Here is a 19,789-nt window from a genome sequence, read left to right on the forward strand (position 1 = left end):
CTCCTTTTGTGTCCAAGTTCCTTGAAGGGAACTCTTGTTTATTTATTTATTTAACGATATGTGAACATTTGTCCCACAACATACCTCTCTGCCATAGTTGTATTGACATCACATCTAATACAGTATTGCCAAACAAAAAGGATCAAAGTGCTGTATGATAGTTGTACCCTGGCATCTATTTCACTCCAAACCAACTGACACTCAGGATGTTCAAGATTTTAGTGGAGGATATTATTGGTCTGCTTTGGGAATGCCTCTTCGTAAGCAGCGTTTGAGTGCTTGATCCCAAATTGTTCTCATAGTGTTAGGTCAACCGTGAACTGTGAATTGGTGCAAGGTGCACGTCAGGTAAGGCTGGGTGTTTTCCCAACATTTTAATCATCACGTGGTGATTTTACAGACACGAGATTAGCTTCCAGATGTTTGAAATGCAAATCTAAAATAGTAACTTGGCTGCGTTTTAACCCACAACCAGGCTAATGTTGTTCGCAATAAGACACTGAACTCCAAAGATTTCTTGAATCCTATACCGTTTTATGGGGTTGGTCAGAGAAGAGATTTGGCTCAAGTCTTTTACGAACAGACTGGCCAGGCCTGCTGTTCAAATCATGGTGATTTCAGCAGGACTTTGCAATTTTTCCAGGATGCTGGCAATAACTCACTTACTCTTCACAAATTGTCAGGTCAGGCCAGATCAGATCTGTGACTTTCTACAGGTACCATGTAAACCTGCACTAACCGGTTTCATGGTCGGGTTGTCGGCGACTAAACCGTCTCCCCCACCGGGTTTCCTGGTGAGGAGGGTGGGTGGATATGGACACCCAGCAGGAATAAAAGTAAAACCTGTCAAAGGGTGAAGGAGCTCCTTGTGACCCAAAGGCCATCCATATTCAGTGCCCAACTGTGTCTGTGGACGTCCTTCTGCAGTTGGGTTATTTTTCTAGGAGGTTAGTAGCAGGATTTGCACTCCGGCCACCATAACACACTTCAGTCCACAACACACATAAAAAGGCAAAGAAAACTGAAAACCCACTCCGTGGGAGTACTTCCTGTGCAGCTGCCCTTCGCAGGGCAGCTCATCGGATGGTGGGATGAGGGCAAAGCCTTCAGGACCACCATACTTTGATGATAGGAGAGAAAGCATGGGGTAACATTCCTGGGTCAGGTTGCGGCGGTGTGTGCCACGGTGGTGCTGAGGTGTCGTCCACCAGACGGCGGTCTCCTTGGATTAACCTGAGGCAGTCCCTTCTGGTGGGTGCCTGAATTGCCCTATCCCTAAGAGAGGACGATCACCTGTTTCAGCGATCATCTGAGCTCCAGCGTTTGAACATTGGTATTGCAGCACTCTCTGAGGTTCAGAGACCAGATATGGATAGTGTTGAGGTTATGGCTGGTGGTTACACCGACTACTGCTCTGGTCACGCTGATGGTTACCATACCCAAGGAGTTGCTTAAACTGTGTCCAATAAACTGACTCCTATAATGATTAAGGTAACACTGGTCAACGAGCATATCATGAGACTGAGGATTCATCACTCCTTGGGTGTCATTTCCCTGGTCTCTGTTTACGTTCTGACCGAGGTGAGTGATCTCATTGTAAAGGACGCATTCTGTGCCGCACTCTGTCATAGTCTGTGGTTGACCAGTGCCTTAGGCGAGATATTCTTCTCATCTTGGGGGATTTCAAGAGCAGATTGGCACTGATAGGGATGTCAGGTCAGGTATGGGAGCATGTGCCAGAACAGAGCATCGCTGCGTCCACTTTCCACCGGTACTCGAGGGGCCTCCATCTGGCCATTCCCCAGGCAGCTGCCAGGCCCATCCCCATCTCCTTGAGATGCCGGTCAAGCTGCTGCAGCCACGAGGCAAGTGGTCGGCGCATTGGGCTCCTCCAGTCACGAGACTCCCTCGCTGAGATAATCTGGTGAGCAGGATCAGCATCAGGAAAACGAGCCACATGTCCATGCAGCCGCAACTGATGCTCAAGGACTATGCAGGTAACAAATCTCATCCGAGTCTCTCTCAGCAACCGCTCGTTGGACACAAAATCTAACCAGCGATAGCCAAGGATTCTCCGAAGAGACCTGATACCAAAGGAATTAAATCTCCATCCCAGATCCTTGGTCAGAGTCCAAGTCTCGCATCCATAGAGCAAGACTGGAAGCACCAAGGACCTGAAGACTCGGACTTTCATCCTCCCGCACAGGTACCGGCAGCGCCACACCCCATGATCCAGTGAATCCATGACTCCTAAGGCCCGACCCAGACGTCTATTGACCTCTGACTCACAGCCGGCAGAGACATGAATATCACTGCCAAGGTAAGTGAATCTCTCCACGACCACAACATCCTCACCTAAAGCAGACACAGACAGGACAGCAGCATCCAAGATGTCATTGAAAGCCTAGATCTTAGTTTTGACCCAAGAAACCCGTAATCCCAGTGGCTCCGATTCCTCATTCAGCACCTCGAGGGCCCCCAAAAGGATATCTAAAGTCTCCGCAAAGATGACTGCATCATCTGCGAAATCAAGGTCCAAGATCTTGACATTCCCAAACGATGCACCGCAGCTTGATCTCTCCGACATCCTCCCCAGAATCCAGTCCATACAAGTGCTGAAAAGTGTGGGGGCCAGTATACACCCCTGATGAACTCCAGTAACAAATGGAAATTAGTCAGAGATGGTACCACCACACTTCACAGCACTCTCAGTTCCAGAGTGTAATTCAGACATCAGATCAATCAGTTTTGGTGGCACCCCACGAAGATCAAGAATCCTCCAGAGGGCATCCCGATTCACCGAATTAAACGCTTTACAGAGATCAACATAGGCTGCAAGCAGCCCCTGCCGAAACTCTCGTCTACGTTCGGTGAGGACCCGAAGAGCAAGGATACGGTCAATCGTTGACCTCTTTGGTGTAAACCTGACTGCTCTGGACGCTGGTGCTCAAGCAGATGGTGGCGAACCCTATCAAGAATTATCTGAGCAAATACCTTGCCCGGCACTGAGAGCAGCTTCACCCCTCGGTAGTTGTTGCAGTCTTGGCGATCACCCTTCCCTTTCCAGAGAGGAACAAGAAGGCCCCTCTTCCAATCAGTTGGGATGATGCCTGTGTTCCAGGCAGAGCACAAAACTGCATGCAACGACACGACTGCAGCATTTCCACCAGCCTTGAGAAGTTCAGCATGGATGCCACAGATCCCTGGAGCTTTGCCCCATTTCAACCAGTTCACCGCAGCCCATGTTTCCACAAGCAAAGGTGGAATACAGTTGATTAGAGGGTCAGCAACAGGGATTGTAACACACTTGACGGCCAACTCGACAGGTGGTGGATCAGCCCGGTACAACCGCTCAAAGTAACCGGCCCAGCGGGCCTTCACTTCAGACTCCTCTGTCAAGAGCCTACCACTCTCTGCTCGAACTGCAGCGCATCGAAGGATGGGCTTGGATGAACACAATGAGTGAATTCCCCTGTAAGCGGGATGAGAATCACCTGTCCACAGGTGATGCTCCACCCCCTCACAGATTCCTCGCATATAGGCCTCCTTGTCCACCCTTAGCGCATATGTAGTTTTACGCCTCTGCTCCCTGAACAGCTCAGCTCTGTCATTCAGCATGGCCCTGCAACTCTGGTAAATGGTATCCAGTGTCCCTTGAGAGACAAAATTCTTCTTTGCCCTGCGGTGAGTTCCAAGACATCCGCTGGCACCATCAAGGAAGGTGGTGTTGAAGGCACTCTACAACTCTTCAAGACCCCCCAAAGCATCCAGACCCCCCAAATGTCCACTCAGCCTGTTCACAAATTCCTCAGCTACCCTCTCATCCTTGAGCTTGCCAACATCCAGCCTAGGCTGGGATGGTACAATTCTCCAGGATTTAAGGTGCAGCTTTGGAGGTGCTAGAACAAGCCGGTGGTCAGTCTTGAGGAACTGAGCACTCCGGTCGACCCTACAGTTCTGGATCATCCTCTGCGACCATCAACGAGTACATGGTTAATCTCCTTTACCACACCGCCAGCGTTGGAATACCCAGTCCAGCGATGAGCTTGTGGGCGCTGAAACCATGAACCGGCCACCCTAAGTCCATGACTTCTTGCAATGTCAAGGAACTTTCTGCTGTTCTGGTTCACAGTTCCAGACCCCTGGGGACCAACACACATCTCATAACCATCCCTATCAGTTCCATTCGATGCATTGAAATCCCCCAAGACTAGAAGTGTATCTCGTCTGGGACACTGATCAAGCACAGACTCGAGCGTGGCGAAGAATGCATCCTTCACGGTGAAATCACTCGCCTCAGTCTGAGCATAGACAGAGACCAGGGAAATGACAACCAAGGAGTGATGAATCCTTAGTCTCATAATACGCTCGTTGACCGGTGTTACCTCAATTATCATTGAGTTCAGCTTATTGGACACAGCTACAGCAACTCCTTGGGTATGGTAACCATCAGAGCGACCAGACCAATAGTAGCTGTAACCACCCACCATTATCTCGCCGCAATCCGGTCTCCGAACCTCAGAGAGAGCTGCAATACCGATGTCCAAACGCTTGAGCTCAGATGACGAAAGAGACAGGTGATCATGCTCTCTTCGGAATAGGACATTCCAGGCACCCACCCGAAGGGACCGCCTCAGGTTCACACAAGGAGATCGCCGTCTGGTGGACGACACCTCAGCACCACTCCGACACACTCTCCCGCAATCTGACCCAGGAATGTTACCCCGTGGTTTCCCTCCTATCATAAAAGATTGGGGGTCCTGAAGGCTTTGCCCCAATCCCATCATCCGGTGAGCTGCCCTGCGAAGGGAAGCTGCACAGGAGGTACTCCCACGGAGTGGGTTTTTAGATTTTTTTTTGCGTTTTCGTGTTTTGTGGAAGGAAGGGTTTTACGGTGGCCGGAGTGCAAATCCTGCCACCAACCTCCTAATAAAAGGTAACCCAACTGCAGGAGGACGTCCGCAGACACAGTTGGGCACTAGATATGGATGGCCGCTGGCTCACAAGGATCTCCTCCGCCCTTTGACAGGTTTTGTTTTTAATCCTGCTGAGTGTCCATATCCAAACACCCTCCTCACCAAAAAACCTGGTGGGGGAGACGGTTTAGTCGCCGACAAACCGAACATGGAACAGGTTAGTACAGGTTTACATGGTACCTGTAGCAGGTCACAGATCTAACCTGATAGGGACGGCTATGAGAAATCTGTCGGTCCCCATGGGTTTGGAACTGTGAAGCAGAATAGCACTAAGTTCCTTGACTTCGCAAGAAGTCATTGACTGACAGCGGCTAGTTCATGGTTTCAGTACCCTCAGCCACATCGCCGGACTTGGTATTCAAACGCTGGCGGTGTGCCAAAGGAGATTGACCATGTGCTCGTTGATGGGTGCTGGAGGATGGTATAGAACTGCAGGGTCTACTGGAGTGCTCAGTTCCTCAATACCGACTACAAGCTTGTTGGAGCAACTCTGAAGTTGCAGCTTCAATCCAGAAGAATGGTAGCATTGCAGCCTAAGCTGGATGTTGGCAAGCTCAATGATGAGAGGGTAGTGGAGGAGTTTGCGAACAGACCAAGTGGGGATTTGGGGGGTCTAGGTATTTCAGGGAATCCTGAAGAGTTGTGCAGTGCCTTCAAACTACCGTCCTTGATGTTGCAGGTGGATGTCTTGGAACCCACCATCTGGTGAAGAAGAACTTTGTTTCCCTAGTGACACTGGATACCATCGACTGGAGTCACAATGCCAGGCTTAATGACAAGCTGAGCTGTTCAGGGAGCTGAGGCGTAAAACTGCACCTGCGCTGAGGGTGGACAAGGAGGCTTATGTGTGAGGAATCTGAGAAGGGGTAGAGCATCACCTGTGGTCAAGTGATCCTCATCCTGCTTACAGGGGAATTCGCGCATTGCGTTCCTCCAAGCATGTCTCTCAGTGTATTGCAGTTTGAGCAGAGGGTGGTGACCTCTTGACAGAGGAGTCTGAAGTGAAGGCCTGCTGTACTTTTACTTTGAGCCGCTGTACCAGGCTGATCCACCAGCTGTTGAGTTGGATGTCAGGGGTGTTACTATCCATATTGGTGATACTCCAATTAATTTGGTCCACCTTCGTTTGTAGAAAGGCTGCGGTGAACCGCTTGAAATGGGGTAAAGGTCCTGGGATCTGTGGCATCCATGCTGAACTGCTCAAGTGCGGTGGAAATACTACACCCGTGTTGTTGAATGCAGTACTGTTCTCTGTTTGGAACACAGGCATCATCCCAAATGGCTGGAAGAGAGGCATTGTTGTCTTTTTCTGGAAAAGAAAGGGTGATCCCCAAGATGGCAACAACTAACGAGGGTTGGTGCTGCTCTCAGTGTTGGACATGGTCTTTCCTGGGATAATTCTTGATAGGGTTTGCACCGACTGCTTGAGCACCATCACCCAGAGCAGTTGAGCTTTACACCAAACAGGTCAATGTTTAACCGTATCCTTGCTCTTCTGGTCCTCACTGAATGCAGATGAGAGTTTCAGCAGGGGCTGCTTTCAGCCAATGTTGATCTCTGTAAAGCGTTCGATTCAGTGAATCGGGATGCCCTCTGGAGGATTCTTGGTCTTTGTGGGGTGCCACCAAAACTGATAAATCTCATGTCTGAATTATAATCTGGTGGAGTACCTTGGTGCTTCCATCTCCGACTTATTTCCATTTGTTACTGGGGTTTGTCTGGGTGTGTAATGGCCCCCACACTTTTCAGTGCTTGTCTGGACTGGATTCTGGGGAGGATGTCGGAGAGATAATTCTGCGATGCATCATTTGGGAATGTCACGATCTCTGACCTTGATGTTGCAGATGATGCAGGTATCTTTGCGGATACAATGGATACCCTTATGGGGACCCTCGAGGTGCTGAATGAGGAGTCAGAGACACTGAGATTATGGGTTTCCTGGGTCAAAACTAAGATCCAGGCTTTCAATGACATCTTAGATGCTGATATCTTGTCTGTACCTGCTTGTGGTGCGGATGTTGAGGTCACAGAGATAGTGACACCTTGGCAGTGATATTCATGTCTCCACATGTAAGTCGTCGGTTGATAGATGTTTGGGTTGGGCCTGGGGAGTCAGGGATTCAATGGATCATGGGGTGTGACATTGCCGGTACCTACACAGTAGGGCAAAAGTCTGAGTATTTAAGTCCTTGGTGCTTCTATGATTGCTCTACAGATGTGAGACTTGGACTCTGACCAGAGATCTGAGACAGAGACTTAACTCCTTCGGTACCAGGTTTCTTCAGAGAATTATTGGCTATCGCTGGTCAGACTTTGTGTCTAATGAGTGGTTGCTGAGAGAGACTCAAATGATATTTGTGACCTGCATCGTCCGTGAGCATCAGCTGCGGCTGTATGGACATGTGGCCCGTTTTCCTGATGCCGATTCTGTTTACTAGATTCTCTCATTGAAGGAGCCTCGTGAGTGGAGTAGACCAATGGTCTGACTACATGCCTCATGGTTGCAACAAGTTGATCGGGATCTCAAGGAGATTTGGTCGGCCAGACATTTGTCTTGGAGATAGCCAGACAGAGGCTCCTCGAGTACCGGCAGAAAGTAGATGCAACAACGCACTGCTCCGGTACATGCTCCCAAACCTGACCTGACCCGCTTCATGAAAGGCAACGTGGGATCTTTAAAATCCACTGATTAATGCTGCTAGATGGGACACCCAGATTAATGTACATCCAAGGAATGGCACATGATGTGATGCAATGCCATTCCTGCAAAGAACCAATTCAAATACTGTACATGTTCAGGTCAGAATCAAACTCAGACAAGACAGCTCAAAAGTAATTCTGCGATTCGACAAAACAACTTGTCAAAAAATAAGCCACTGTACACTTGAGCTAATATTATTTTCTTCCTGAATGTTTGTGAAGACAATAACTCTGGGAGAAAAATGATTCCAAGGCACGACCACCACCTAGACCGAACTAATCAAAAATCCATATGCACAACTTTTAGCCGAATGGATTCAGATTATCAGAGTGTGGTGGATCCTTCCTCATGCTTTCTTTTGCTGCACTTAATTGCAATGATTTCACACCTTTCTTTTGCTGCCGGTAATTCTCATACTGCTGCTCCTGTTGGAAACGCAAGGTAAGGCCAACAGCGATAGCCAACCGCAGAGCCTCCTGCATGTATCCGTGAGAACGCAGGGCATCAACACGGGCGCAGGCAGTCGGGACGTACTCTGCAAAACAGTACAGGAAATGACTTGAATCTGTCTGCCCTTAAATGCATTCAGATTCGACATTTACTCTAATTTAATATACAAGATGGGGAGGGGGGGGTCATGTCAGAACAACAACTTGAAATTGATTCCATGCCTCCAGAGATTGAACCCCTAACCAGACAGCTCAGAGGCGAGCAGCGTCCAACTGAGTATCTTCCATATGAGTCTTTCTTCATCCCCGCTCAAGCTGCTCTCGTTCTCCATTTCTATCCTTCCCGGGAACTTTTACATCACTTATGTTAATCAATCAAACCATCAACTGCTTTTCCTAACTTTATTTATTTTCACTATATAGATGTTTACATCCAAATGTTATCAAGCTGGAAACGCCAAACAAAAGATTACTCTATTCTCCAAAATTTCAAACAGGACATCTCTCATAAACTCCCATCGAACCAACCTTCTTCCAAGTTTTTATCATAGTTTCTCGAGCCCTCGTGTACCGATGAACCAAAAAAAATTGGAATAGAATAAAAGGCTGTTCTCATCTTACCGTGCCAGAGCGGCCGACCCCAGGCGTCGAAGCTGGGGCAGCTGGCATTGCCGCGAGGCATGTCGACGCGACAACGGGGGCTGTCATAGTCTCCAGTGATGATTCCCAGCAGATGTGCATCCTTCCAGCTCAGTTTGCTCGCTTCGATGGCACGGCTGAATACCGTGCGGCGAGTTCGAGCTGCCACATCTGTTGGCATGTGGGAGAATAGGAAAAACACAAAATATTAACCGCTCCTTGTAAAATCATCAACATCGTGGAGAAGTCACTTGAACAATTGGTAATGGAAAGCTTGATAAAGGGAGTAGATTGTTATTGATGGGGATGCAATCAAGAAACATTTTGTGCATAATAAATGAATAATCACACCAGTATCATCATCAAGAATTATTATTAATGCAGTGGTTTGCTAAATTGTAAGTGGCTTTTAAAGTTAGGTGGCCAGTTATTTGCCCTGATCAAAGCAGGAATGATTAAGTTCAACCCAAGTAAGGACAATATGAGTTCTCCACTGAAAAAGTTCAGCTTTTCTTTTTTCTTTTCCATCTCAAATCATGATACAAAGCGAGGACAATTGTAAAACTGTATAGAATAGTGGTGGCCTTGTAGGAAGGAAACTGAACAGGCTCATTAAATGTTGTGGGTTCAAATCTGGCTGAATGCGATGGTTTATAGGATATAATACAGATTCGCAGATTTCTGGGAACCAACTTCATCTCAGAATTATGATGCCGCTGTCTGAGTGAGGGTCATTAATGAGCCGGCTGGGTTTTTATTCGACAGCTGTGAGATGCATCATCTCGTCGACACGCGATGCCGGTCTATGCCTTGTGGTTGATGCTCAATGCCCTCAGGCCAATTTGGGACCGCAAAAAATGCTACCTCTGAAAAAGCTGCAAATAACAAAGATCTCCCTAAATGGTAAAAAGAAAAAAAGAAAAAAAAATCAGGAGATGACAACAGGGTAGACATTTCTCATTTTCACATGTAATAACACCGAGCCTTGCTCGAGTGAACATTGTGGATTCAAATTATCTTGTACTCTTGACAATGTAGCAAACATCCAAGAACATCGAACAAAAGGCTCTCCCATTCTAAGCAGATTGAGTGACTTCATGAAAGTGCAACCTCAGAGTGCATTGTATCATCCCTTTGAAATATATGTGCAACTCAGCATCTAACAGAACGTACAGGTAATGATTGTCCATAACCTTTCAGATGGTAAATGCTTTCCACCTGTTCCATCACACATTTTATTTGAGCATCTCAACAGGGAGCCCGTTCTTGCAGGTGCATCAATTACCGCTCCGGTGGTTGGAGGGAGGCAGTCGTATGGAGTACAGGTCCATGCCCGGGTATCCATCCTCCATCGGACACGTATCGACTTCACCCCATTTCACCAAGAGGTGTGTCCAGTGGCTTTTCTCGGACGGACGGCAGTGCGGGTTCAAAACCACGCATATCCACAGCATACCTGCACCAACACGTGACACCATCCGCACAGCTTGTTCATTGTACTGATCTCGCGTAATCATGCGTGCTCATTTTTGGAAGCTTGGTGAACAGAAATCCTGGCCGAAGCAACAATGTTGAATTACGTTCTGCAACGTGAAATACTCTACAGTATATATATATATATATATATATATATATATATATATATATATATATATATATATATATATATATATATATATATATATATATATACATACATACTGACCAAAAGTACGTTTGCCTGATGCAGGTAATTTATGCCACGTAAGCCTGCTTATTGCCCACTATTATCCTTGTTTTTCATGCAAAATTACATTGTCTCCTGATGTCCTTCTCCTTCCCTGTGATCTATGTACTAGATCTTCCGTTAATCTTCACCACTCCAGGTTTAAACAAGAAATGTTACAACTTCTCTGGTGTTAGGTGAAAGGCTATGGCTATGTAAGGGGTTCAACTCCAAGTTCATAACAGATTCAGTGGTGCATCCAGGTATCATTTAGGGGAAAACACAGCAAGACATCGACTCAAGGCCAAATCGCAGATCTCATATAAAGAACATTTCAAACGTTCTCCCCGATTATGATACTTTAGTCTTGGATTATTTGAAATACCATGAAATGCTTTGTACTTGCCACAAGATGTAGGATTGAAAATTATTGAACACACATCAATGGGAATTTTAAAAACCGGGTGTAGTGGCGTGCGCCTGTAATCCAGCTACTCGGAGGTTTGGGTTGGAGGATCGCTTGAGGACGGGAGCTCTGTGCCGGGCCGCGCTATGAGAGGGTGTAGGGCAGCCCGGAATCATGGCGAAACCCAATCCTTATCCCTGTGTCGTAAGAGACGACCAGGGTTGCATCAGGAAGGGCATCCGGCGTAAAAACCTGTGCCAAATCAGTAAGCAGGTCATAACAGATGATCCGCAGTGGCGACCCCTAACGGGAGCAGCCGAAAGACGAACAACAACATCAGTGGGAATGAAACACCTTTTGATAGGAAAATGTACTGTTCGCCTTCGCATTTTCGTAGAAAACCACAGGACTATCCTTAAGGGTGGACAGTAAGCAAATGAAGCACGTGAGAAATCACCTACAGATCGATTAACATCCTTTTGAAGGAACAAGAACGTTTCAACTTATCACATATTGATGAGCTAAGGTGAAAACATTTAATGTGCTTTTGCAATTTGGAAAGTTCAGCTGATTGGCGTTGGTGGTTTTTGTCATGTGATCACCTTTGGCCTTGAATTGCAGTGTGCAGTCAGCTTTTCTCAACACGTAGCTTTTGTAATTTAAGATACATATTTGAGACCATATATTTTTATATAGGTAAATATGGCAAACATTCTGACTCTCCGCCGTATGCTCCATGTATGCCTTTTCCATCGGCCCTTATTCCTATATCCTCCAAACATTTAATTTCCCTTCTTTCTTTTCCCTCATTTTTGTTGACACGGTGTTTAGGATCGAGGAAGAGTGAGGTGACGCAGGGTAGAAGGTGACACATTGAAAATAGTGCATTGGGACAGCATGAAGATGCAACAAAGGGATTGTCTGCCTCACTATCAGTGGGGCAGATCGCTCTCATATTGATTATCTGCCCTTTTCTTCATTAATTTCTTCAATTTAACCCCCTCAACTGTCCAATCAAAAGATAGATGTAAAATAAATAAATAAATGTGGAAATGCCCCAATTTTCACTTGTGAGGTTTGTGACTTCAGGTGTTCTATATTCCTCTGAAAAGGAATGGTTGTGAAAAAGAAAATCCAATTGCTCAGCAGATAAATAAATAAATAAAATCTTAAACTTCAGATTAGTAAAATATGTGAAAAGGGATGATATGTGCCTTTTCAAGAAAATAGACACCCCCTCTCCCCCCCCCCGCATCCACCCCACCACCCCAGATAATTAATTGGCACAGAAAAGAAATGTTAAAGATCGATATTTGGAAACCTTAATATTTCATCTTGGGTCCAGCAAATTGAAGGTAATGATCATGTCCATAGAAACACTTTGACAAACCAAATCGGAGCAGTGCAGATTCTAATTTGTTACCTCCTTTTGGGGTCCAAAAAAAGAGATTTGTAAATAACTCCATCATTGTTATCCTCACACTGTGAGCTGCTTCAATATTTGCAATATTTCACCACCTGTTGCTTCCTTCAGATAAATCAACACATGATGGTTGCCTAAAGTGTACTCTACTGAAGTTCGTGGCTGAGAACCCTTGTACAGGGTGGCTTGAAAGTCGCATTACCCCTCCTGGATTTCTCACATCTCCCTCCCTCCCTTCCCCTCCACCCTCCTGGAATCCAGTGGTGCAAGGAGAATGATGGAGCACAAACAGATACAATGACTGATTACTGTAAGTACTGCACAATTAAACCTGTATATTAAAAGTTTAAGAATTAATGCTTTACTAGGGAGGAGTAAAGTGACATTCAGGCCGCCCTGTACATCGTCGACTGCGGTCATTTTTAATCCTATGCCGCATCAGCATCCCAGCCATCCCGACAGACCGGCTGATCCGCCAATGTTTTGACATGTGATGCTGGGCCAATCAGGTATGGATCACAATGCTCTCCTTGTCCCAAAATCCACCTGCACCACTTTGCCAGCCCCTGTTCTCAGGCACTGGAAAATTTCAAGGCTGGGGAGAAAGTTATTTTCATGACAAATCCTGCGAGTCCCTCACTCAGACTCCTCAAACACGATTTCCGAATGAATACATTCAAGGTAAAATGTCACTTTCGTGAACTGAAAAAGACTCACTTTGTTAACAATATTGTGAAAGGTTGATGCACAATTGGAAAGTGAATAAGACTTTTGGTGGGAATTGAAGGATACCTTTAAGGGAACGCACTCGTCTAAGACTTGGCTGGGTTGAAATCTTAACCAGACTATAAACTATCATCCTGGTGCTGCATTGTCTCAGAGAATATGCTCTCTTTCAGAGGAGATAAGAAGACGGCTCCCACCCACAACCGGTACTCACATCACTTGCGGACATTGAAGATGTCATTGTACTTTTTGAAAAGAGTAGGCCATAAAGTACAAAAAACAAAGCTTCCTGCCCCCCCCCCCCCAATCAAAAACTAGCCTTCACCAGCAAGATGAGTTCTTCATTATACACCATTTAAGTAGTTGTATGCAATTATTTTTCATTTTTTGTACAATATATTTCACAAAAATGGATAGGATAAAATAGTTTATCAGGACAGTATCAAATACTTAAAGAGATTTCAAAAAAACAAGCCTGACTATTAATACTCAAGTAGAATGAATGACTGGTGGAATGCACACTCACCTGTGAGCTGTCTAGCCTGGGTTTGAATCCCGACCCAGCTATAAACTGCCATCCTGGTGTTTCACAGACAGGGTGATTCATCAATGTGTGCGCCATCCATCGGATGGACGTTAAACTGGGCATCGTGTCTGTCGGCATTCGTCCGTGGATGTTAAAGATCCCATGGTGTCCTTCGTGAAGAGTCGGCGAGCTATCGCTGACATCCTCAACAAATTCCAAATTCCTCCTCCAACCTACAGTGGGCACTGCATCAGTGGCACAGTTGCATCCCCAACAAATTTTTCTACTTCAACCACACACTGCATATGAAAGTAGAAGAAGTAGAATGAAAAGCTAGTCTTGCTCGTGAAGGCCAGTGTCGATCTACGTTGGTGGACAAATGGTACAATGGATGGAAATAACAGGACGTTAGTATCCCTTGACCAACCTTCTGTTGATTCCATCTGTATACAAGCAAGTACTGTGTCAAACACTGATAGCAATTTCCATCTTAGGTTGGTATTCCACCTCCTGTGTTATGGTACCTTCTGCCATGTTTACGCAAACGAAGCACTCATTCATGGTATCTATTACAAACGACAATACAATATAATACAGATTTATGATGGTTTTGGTAATTTTACTGTGATTAATGTTACTTTGGGCAATTTTCACAGACTGACGTGTGATCATGCATTATCAAAGATTTGCGTCCAAATGAGGCAGTTTGTTTTGACCTTGGCTAAATTCCACACACTGATAGATTAAATGTATTTGGGTGTGGATAAAGCACAGGCATGGTGAGCTCAGTGGCCTCACCCTGTGTCGAAGGTTTTTGGATTTCCTTCTATTCCAACCCTGGTTCGAGCCTGGAGGGCACTCAGGTTGCATCTGGTGAAAGTGACCTTTCCAGAGTATATTCTCAGCTGTGGATTGTTCTCGATTTGTGGCTACTTTCGCAGTACATGCTCTTCAAACCTGGGATTCCAGCTTCACGAGTTAAGCACTGGGGAGGGTGAGGATCTGGTGAAAGTGACCTTTCTCACAAATCGAGAGATGGGAACACCAAATAGGCTACCTGTCAGTTACTCATTTGTATTACAGTACTGTAACTACAGATTTCATAAAACACCTTACCTCTTGCAGTGTTCAGGTACATCATTGAATTTAAATAAAATAACGATTTTAATTAAAGGTCGTTTCAAAAAACTTCCAGAAGTTTAGCTCCATTGAAGCAGTCCGATACACCACCTTATATAACAACATGTTCAAGTACTGAAAAACTGGTTTATGGAAGCAACACGAAGGCAATTTGTGTTCTCTTGTGTTCATGTATATAATTAAATTTAAATAAAATAAAGATTGTAAAGGTCACATAAAAAAAATAAATTTAAATCTACTTGTTTACCACCATTGACGCAGTGGCTTTTACACCACCTTATCTAGCACGGTACATTAATTAGTTCCTCGTGCCTGTTGTTTGTGTCCTTTACAACGTCCTTAAAAATAATAAGTTTCTTGTTTGGAATGATTTTCAATTTGTTGGACTGCCAGACAGACAGGCAGACATAGTAAAAATATTATCTCACTCCTTTCTGTGCATGTGCAATAGGGACAAATTCAGAGCCAAAGTACTATAAAACTAGAGGTTTGTTTTCCGATTCATGTTCAAAATCATTATAATTTCGTATGCAGCCTGTGGCTGCTGGTTGCATCTTTGCTGGGAGCACAGCTGTGCCGCTGATGCACTCAATGCCTCCTGTTTCAAGTAAGCTGGTACTCAAGTAAGCTGGTTGAGTCAACCCACCTGGTGTTAATTAATGGAATGACAGGGATCAAACCCAAACCCTGAGATCTTAAGCCAGCCACCTTAACCATTAACCCAACACCAGGCTTTGTGTTCAAAATACAACATCAACTTGAAATTAAGTTGTTTCTTGAGCATAAAATGCCGTTCGTGAATGGACGGACAGACAGACAGAAGTGAACCAATTGCTTAACCCCGTTTTTTGCTTCGCGTGCGCAGGGTAAAAATGTCTTGCTAATTCAACCCCAAAATGGAGACAATGGAGCAATATAAATTGTGGTCGTTATTTCTCTCTCAATTTAATTTTGCTTTACACTTTGTTACTGCAACTCTGCTTCACCTCTTAATGTTTTTGTTTTTTTACTTCCTGTGCTCATTTCATTGTCTTAAGCACAATTCAGTTGAGAGGTATTTTAATTTATTTATTTCTCTAAACAAAATCTGGGCTCATGGAAGAGGGACGTGAAAGGGTGATAGAGGGTAGGGCAACACATTAACGGTGGATGAGGTGAGTGAGAGAGTATGAGGGAGTGGAAGTGTGACAACATATGGAGACAACAAAGTGAAGAAAAAACAGGAGAGAGAAGGGGGAAGGACAGCAATGTGAAAGTAGATGACGAGAGGTCAGGGAAGGGTTAATGAGGAATGAAAAATTCATGGGTAAGAATACAAGATGACCTGAGATGGTTGTGCATTGCTAACTTGAAGCATGATAAGGAAGAGTGGGGTTGAATATCCTGAGAAGGATGTTCCACAAGCAGGAAAAGAGAGGGAACAATAGAGTTGAGGTCAGCAGATCATCTGGAGTTTCAGAGTTTTACAAGGAAGGGCTCAGATGTGTTTCAAGCAGCAGTACATGGGAAGTGCTGCTGGGTTGACATATTTCATATGGGGTTCTAAAAAGCATTTAAAATGTGCTTTAAAAAAATTGATATTGGAATATGCTCAGCAATGCCATGCAACAAACTCCACCCAAGCAGTCTTTCATGAAACATGCGTGATTGAGTTTGAGGTCGTTTAATCAACATTAGAAGATCATTAACCTGCAAGATAATACAACAAGCAGGAAAAGGTAAATTTTGCCCATCGAACATGCGCCATATCTCCATGCAAAAACTAAGACATGTGACAACTACTACTGCTGCTACTACTAATAATACTACTTCTACTACTGCTTCTACTATAATGGCCCAAATTATTCCCATCTTGTGGGGCTCGGTCTGAGAAAGCTTTTGAGCCAAATCCTTCACGAACCGGCTGGCCAGGCCTGACATTCGACTGAAAGTGATTTGGACAGGAATTTGTAATTAGTTCAGGGTGTCGGCGATAACTCACTAACTCTTCATGAAAGACACCATGATCTCTTTAACATCTACTAACTAATTGCTAGCAAATGAGAAACCCAGCTTAACGTCCATCCACCACACCCGGCTAAATAAACGAGCTTTTCTCAAACCATGATGAAGAGCATGCATCTTCATACCTGCCTCTCACCCAAGTTACATATATCTGCTTATTCTCAATACATCAAGGAATTTATCCCATTCCTTTTAAAAACAGATCAATTATCCTTCCTCCCACTACTCTTCCCCTCCAGCTATTCAACATATCAAAAACTCTGCAAGCTAAAATAACCCCCCCATCTGATTTTAATTTTACTTTGCCTTTGTATTTCCAAGCTGTCACCCCCGAGTGCTATTCCCAAACTAGGCCCTAAATATGCTCTGTACTTAGTCTGTCAACCCCTTTAATGTTATAAATACCGTACCTCTTATAAACACACATAATCTTCTCTCTTTAGTGTAAGCAGCCCTATATTTTATTAAATTTTTTTCCCGTAAATAATTCCAGGTAATCAGGGACCCACAAAGGGACTTGGCAGCCTCCACTGAAATTCGTGGAAAATTCACTGAAATTCCGCTTGCTGATTAATGCCGTTTGTTCGTACGAGGATGCAACTAAAAAAAAACCCAATAACAATCAGTTTTTGAAATTTAAGTTTCACTTCCTTTTAACACTGTTGCCAAGTTAGGTTTCCAAATATTCTGTCGAATGTAAAATAAGAAAACATAATATGAGGTCCCTTAAAAGGAACTTCAACACAGGAGGAGGGGGGTCATTCATTTTATGAAAAGACAATGCAATGGTTGTTTGCCCATGCCAAATCTTTTATAAATGGAGTGTCAAGCAAGGAAGCAGCACGTATCATTTTTAAAGTCTTTGTTATGACTTGGCCGAGGTTTGAACAACCGACCTCCCAGACACAGAGTGGACACTCTAATTATATCACACCACTGAGTCTGATTATACGAGTTCCCTTCCAATGAACAACAATACAGGAAGAGGCTTTTAAACCCATCAAAGCCTGTGCAATGGTTGTTTGTCCGTTCTCTATTCTTTTTTTTAATGCTGATTGTCAACCAAGTAAGCAGAATATTCCATATTTAAAGTCATTAGTATGACTTGGCTGGAGTCGGCTTAGAAACTTTGACTGCCGAGACTCAGAGCAGACCCTCCAACCATTCTGCCACTGAGTCTGATAAAAAGATTTTGATGTTGTTACGATTTAATTCATTTATTAGCCAATGTTGCTATAAAATTGAGGGTACTTTTTTATATTCAAATAGGCTAAAATATGTTCGGTTGCTATAACCTAAGGAGTATATTTCTCAATAACCACGTAATTCTGATCAATGATTAAATGATCCATTGTGATATCATCTTGTGACTTCAGAATGCTTCAGACTTCGGAACCTTAACGCCAAACATCGCTTCCGTGAAAAATGTTTATCCCGAGGTGACAGTGATTCCCATGTATATTCAAAGTTGAAAAGCAGATTTATGTTTTGATGGCAGTGACCTTTCTCAAAAATATATTTTCATGAATGAAAGCATTGGGACTCATTGAGCCACCAGACTTCCTGATGCGCACACATTTCATTTGATGTCTCGTCCTGCCGGCGAAACACCAGGATGACAGTTTATAGCTGGGTTGACATTTGAACTCGGGCTAGACAGCTCAGAAACGAGTGTGCGTACCTCGAGGCTATCCTGCCGATCCACCCACACACACCATCATGAAATCTTCCTTCTACATTGGTTACATCTTTACATTTAAATGCAGTTTGTATTAAAAAAAAAAAATTAGAATTGGCAAGGCCACTCACTGCCTCTTGGTTTGAGTGAAGGAGCCAAGACACCTGGTATGTCTCGCACAGGCTGAAGGCTTTGGCACATCCACTTGTACAATAACAGTTATAATTGATTCAAGTTTCTGCTAGTACATTGTCTGGGACAAATGAGCAATCTAGTACAAATATCGATGCTGATCAACTTTCTCAAAGTCATCGCTGCTGAAGTGACATGCTGATCCTTGGATCTCCATCCAATCAAATTAAAATAGCCAACCCCAGATACTTTCGGATTACCACCTGACATCTGTTTCGATAGTTTTAAATTTGGCCGTCAATATGGACCCAACTCTTTGCTATATCCTGCACATTACTGAAACCTGTAAATGTATCCGCACAATATTTCCCAAATTCACCGGTGCATAAATTCCAAGACAATCAAAACTTTTTGGTCATGCTCTCATAACATCACGCTTGAATTACTGCGACTCAATGCGAGGAGGTCCTCAACTCATGCTCCTCATCTCAATCCCTTGCAACTCATTGAGAATATTTATGAAAGAATTGTAGTGCAGAAGCTCAAATTTGATTGGGTTACTCCAATGCACAAAATAAAACACTCCGCAAGCTCCGAGTATATTAACAGATACTTTTTTTTAAAGCACATGGTAATCTTAACAGCCCAACATAAATTGGTTCCTACCTATATTTCTGACCTAACCACACCTTGCATCCATGCAAGAAAGCGACAATCAACACCAGAAATGCTCAGCTGGTCCTTTCTTACACAAGGATGAATAATTTTGGCGATCGAGCATTCTTCAAACACTTTTCTCGATTGTTGAACTCGCTGCCTCTTAAAATTCGCATGACCCAATCAATTGCACAAGTTTACAAATCTCTCCTAAAATTGCTTCTGTTTACTGTTGCATTTGCTCATTTTTTTTTTGAGTTTTCTCTCCTCTTCCTTTTTTGCAAAGTGTTGAGATTGTGCTTTTAAAGGAAGAACATAGTGTAAGAAATTGATCGATTAATTGTATGAAAGTTTGGCAGGTTATTACTCGGCCATTTCAAAAATTAACTGATGGAGAGGCAAATAATTGAGCAGTCTTTTGTTTACGTGTACGTGCTGTGCGCTTCATTTTAAACAATTTTTTTTCGTGCATTAATTGCTTGAACTACGTACGAGCTGTGCACTTGTGTTCAGTCTGGTGCCGTGCATTTTGAGACAGGGCGAAGGGCAAGTGGTGAGCTGCTGCACTTGTATGCCAGAGAGGAAATTGGAATTTTTTTTTATTGTGATCTTGCATCGTGAAACAAT

At 44.2% G+C, this 19,789-nt stretch overlaps 1 protein-coding gene and 1 pseudogene across 3 annotated transcripts in view; one reads left to right on the forward strand and one right to left on the reverse strand.

Moving 5' to 3' along the window:
• Nucleotides 1–19,789, reverse strand: part of LOC147024907 (zinc finger SWIM domain-containing protein 6-like) — a 194,836-nt gene that overhangs the window by 59,866 nt on the left and 115,181 nt on the right. For all 3 annotated transcript variants that reach the window (XM_085885288.1, XM_085885285.1, XM_085885286.1), the window contains 3 exons: nucleotides 10,051–10,221; nucleotides 8,748–8,936; nucleotides 8,066–8,212 (listed from right to left, as the gene is read on the reverse strand). In XM_085885288.1, the coding sequence (XP_085741414.1) occupies nucleotides 8,066–8,212; nucleotides 8,748–8,936; nucleotides 10,051–10,221 (507 nt within the window). The remainder of the gene's footprint in view (nucleotides 1–8,065; nucleotides 8,213–8,747; nucleotides 8,937–10,050; nucleotides 10,222–19,789) is intronic.
• On the forward strand, nucleotides 10,930–11,070 carry LOC147024908 (signal recognition particle RNA; annotated as a pseudogene).

The sequence above is a fragment of the Eptatretus burgeri genome, chromosome 6 (assembly GCF_056783735.1).
Source record: "Eptatretus burgeri isolate ZD-2024b chromosome 6, Ebu_testis_v1, whole genome shotgun sequence".
Classification (NCBI taxonomy): Eukaryota; Metazoa; Chordata; class Myxini; order Myxiniformes; family Myxinidae; genus Eptatretus; species Eptatretus burgeri.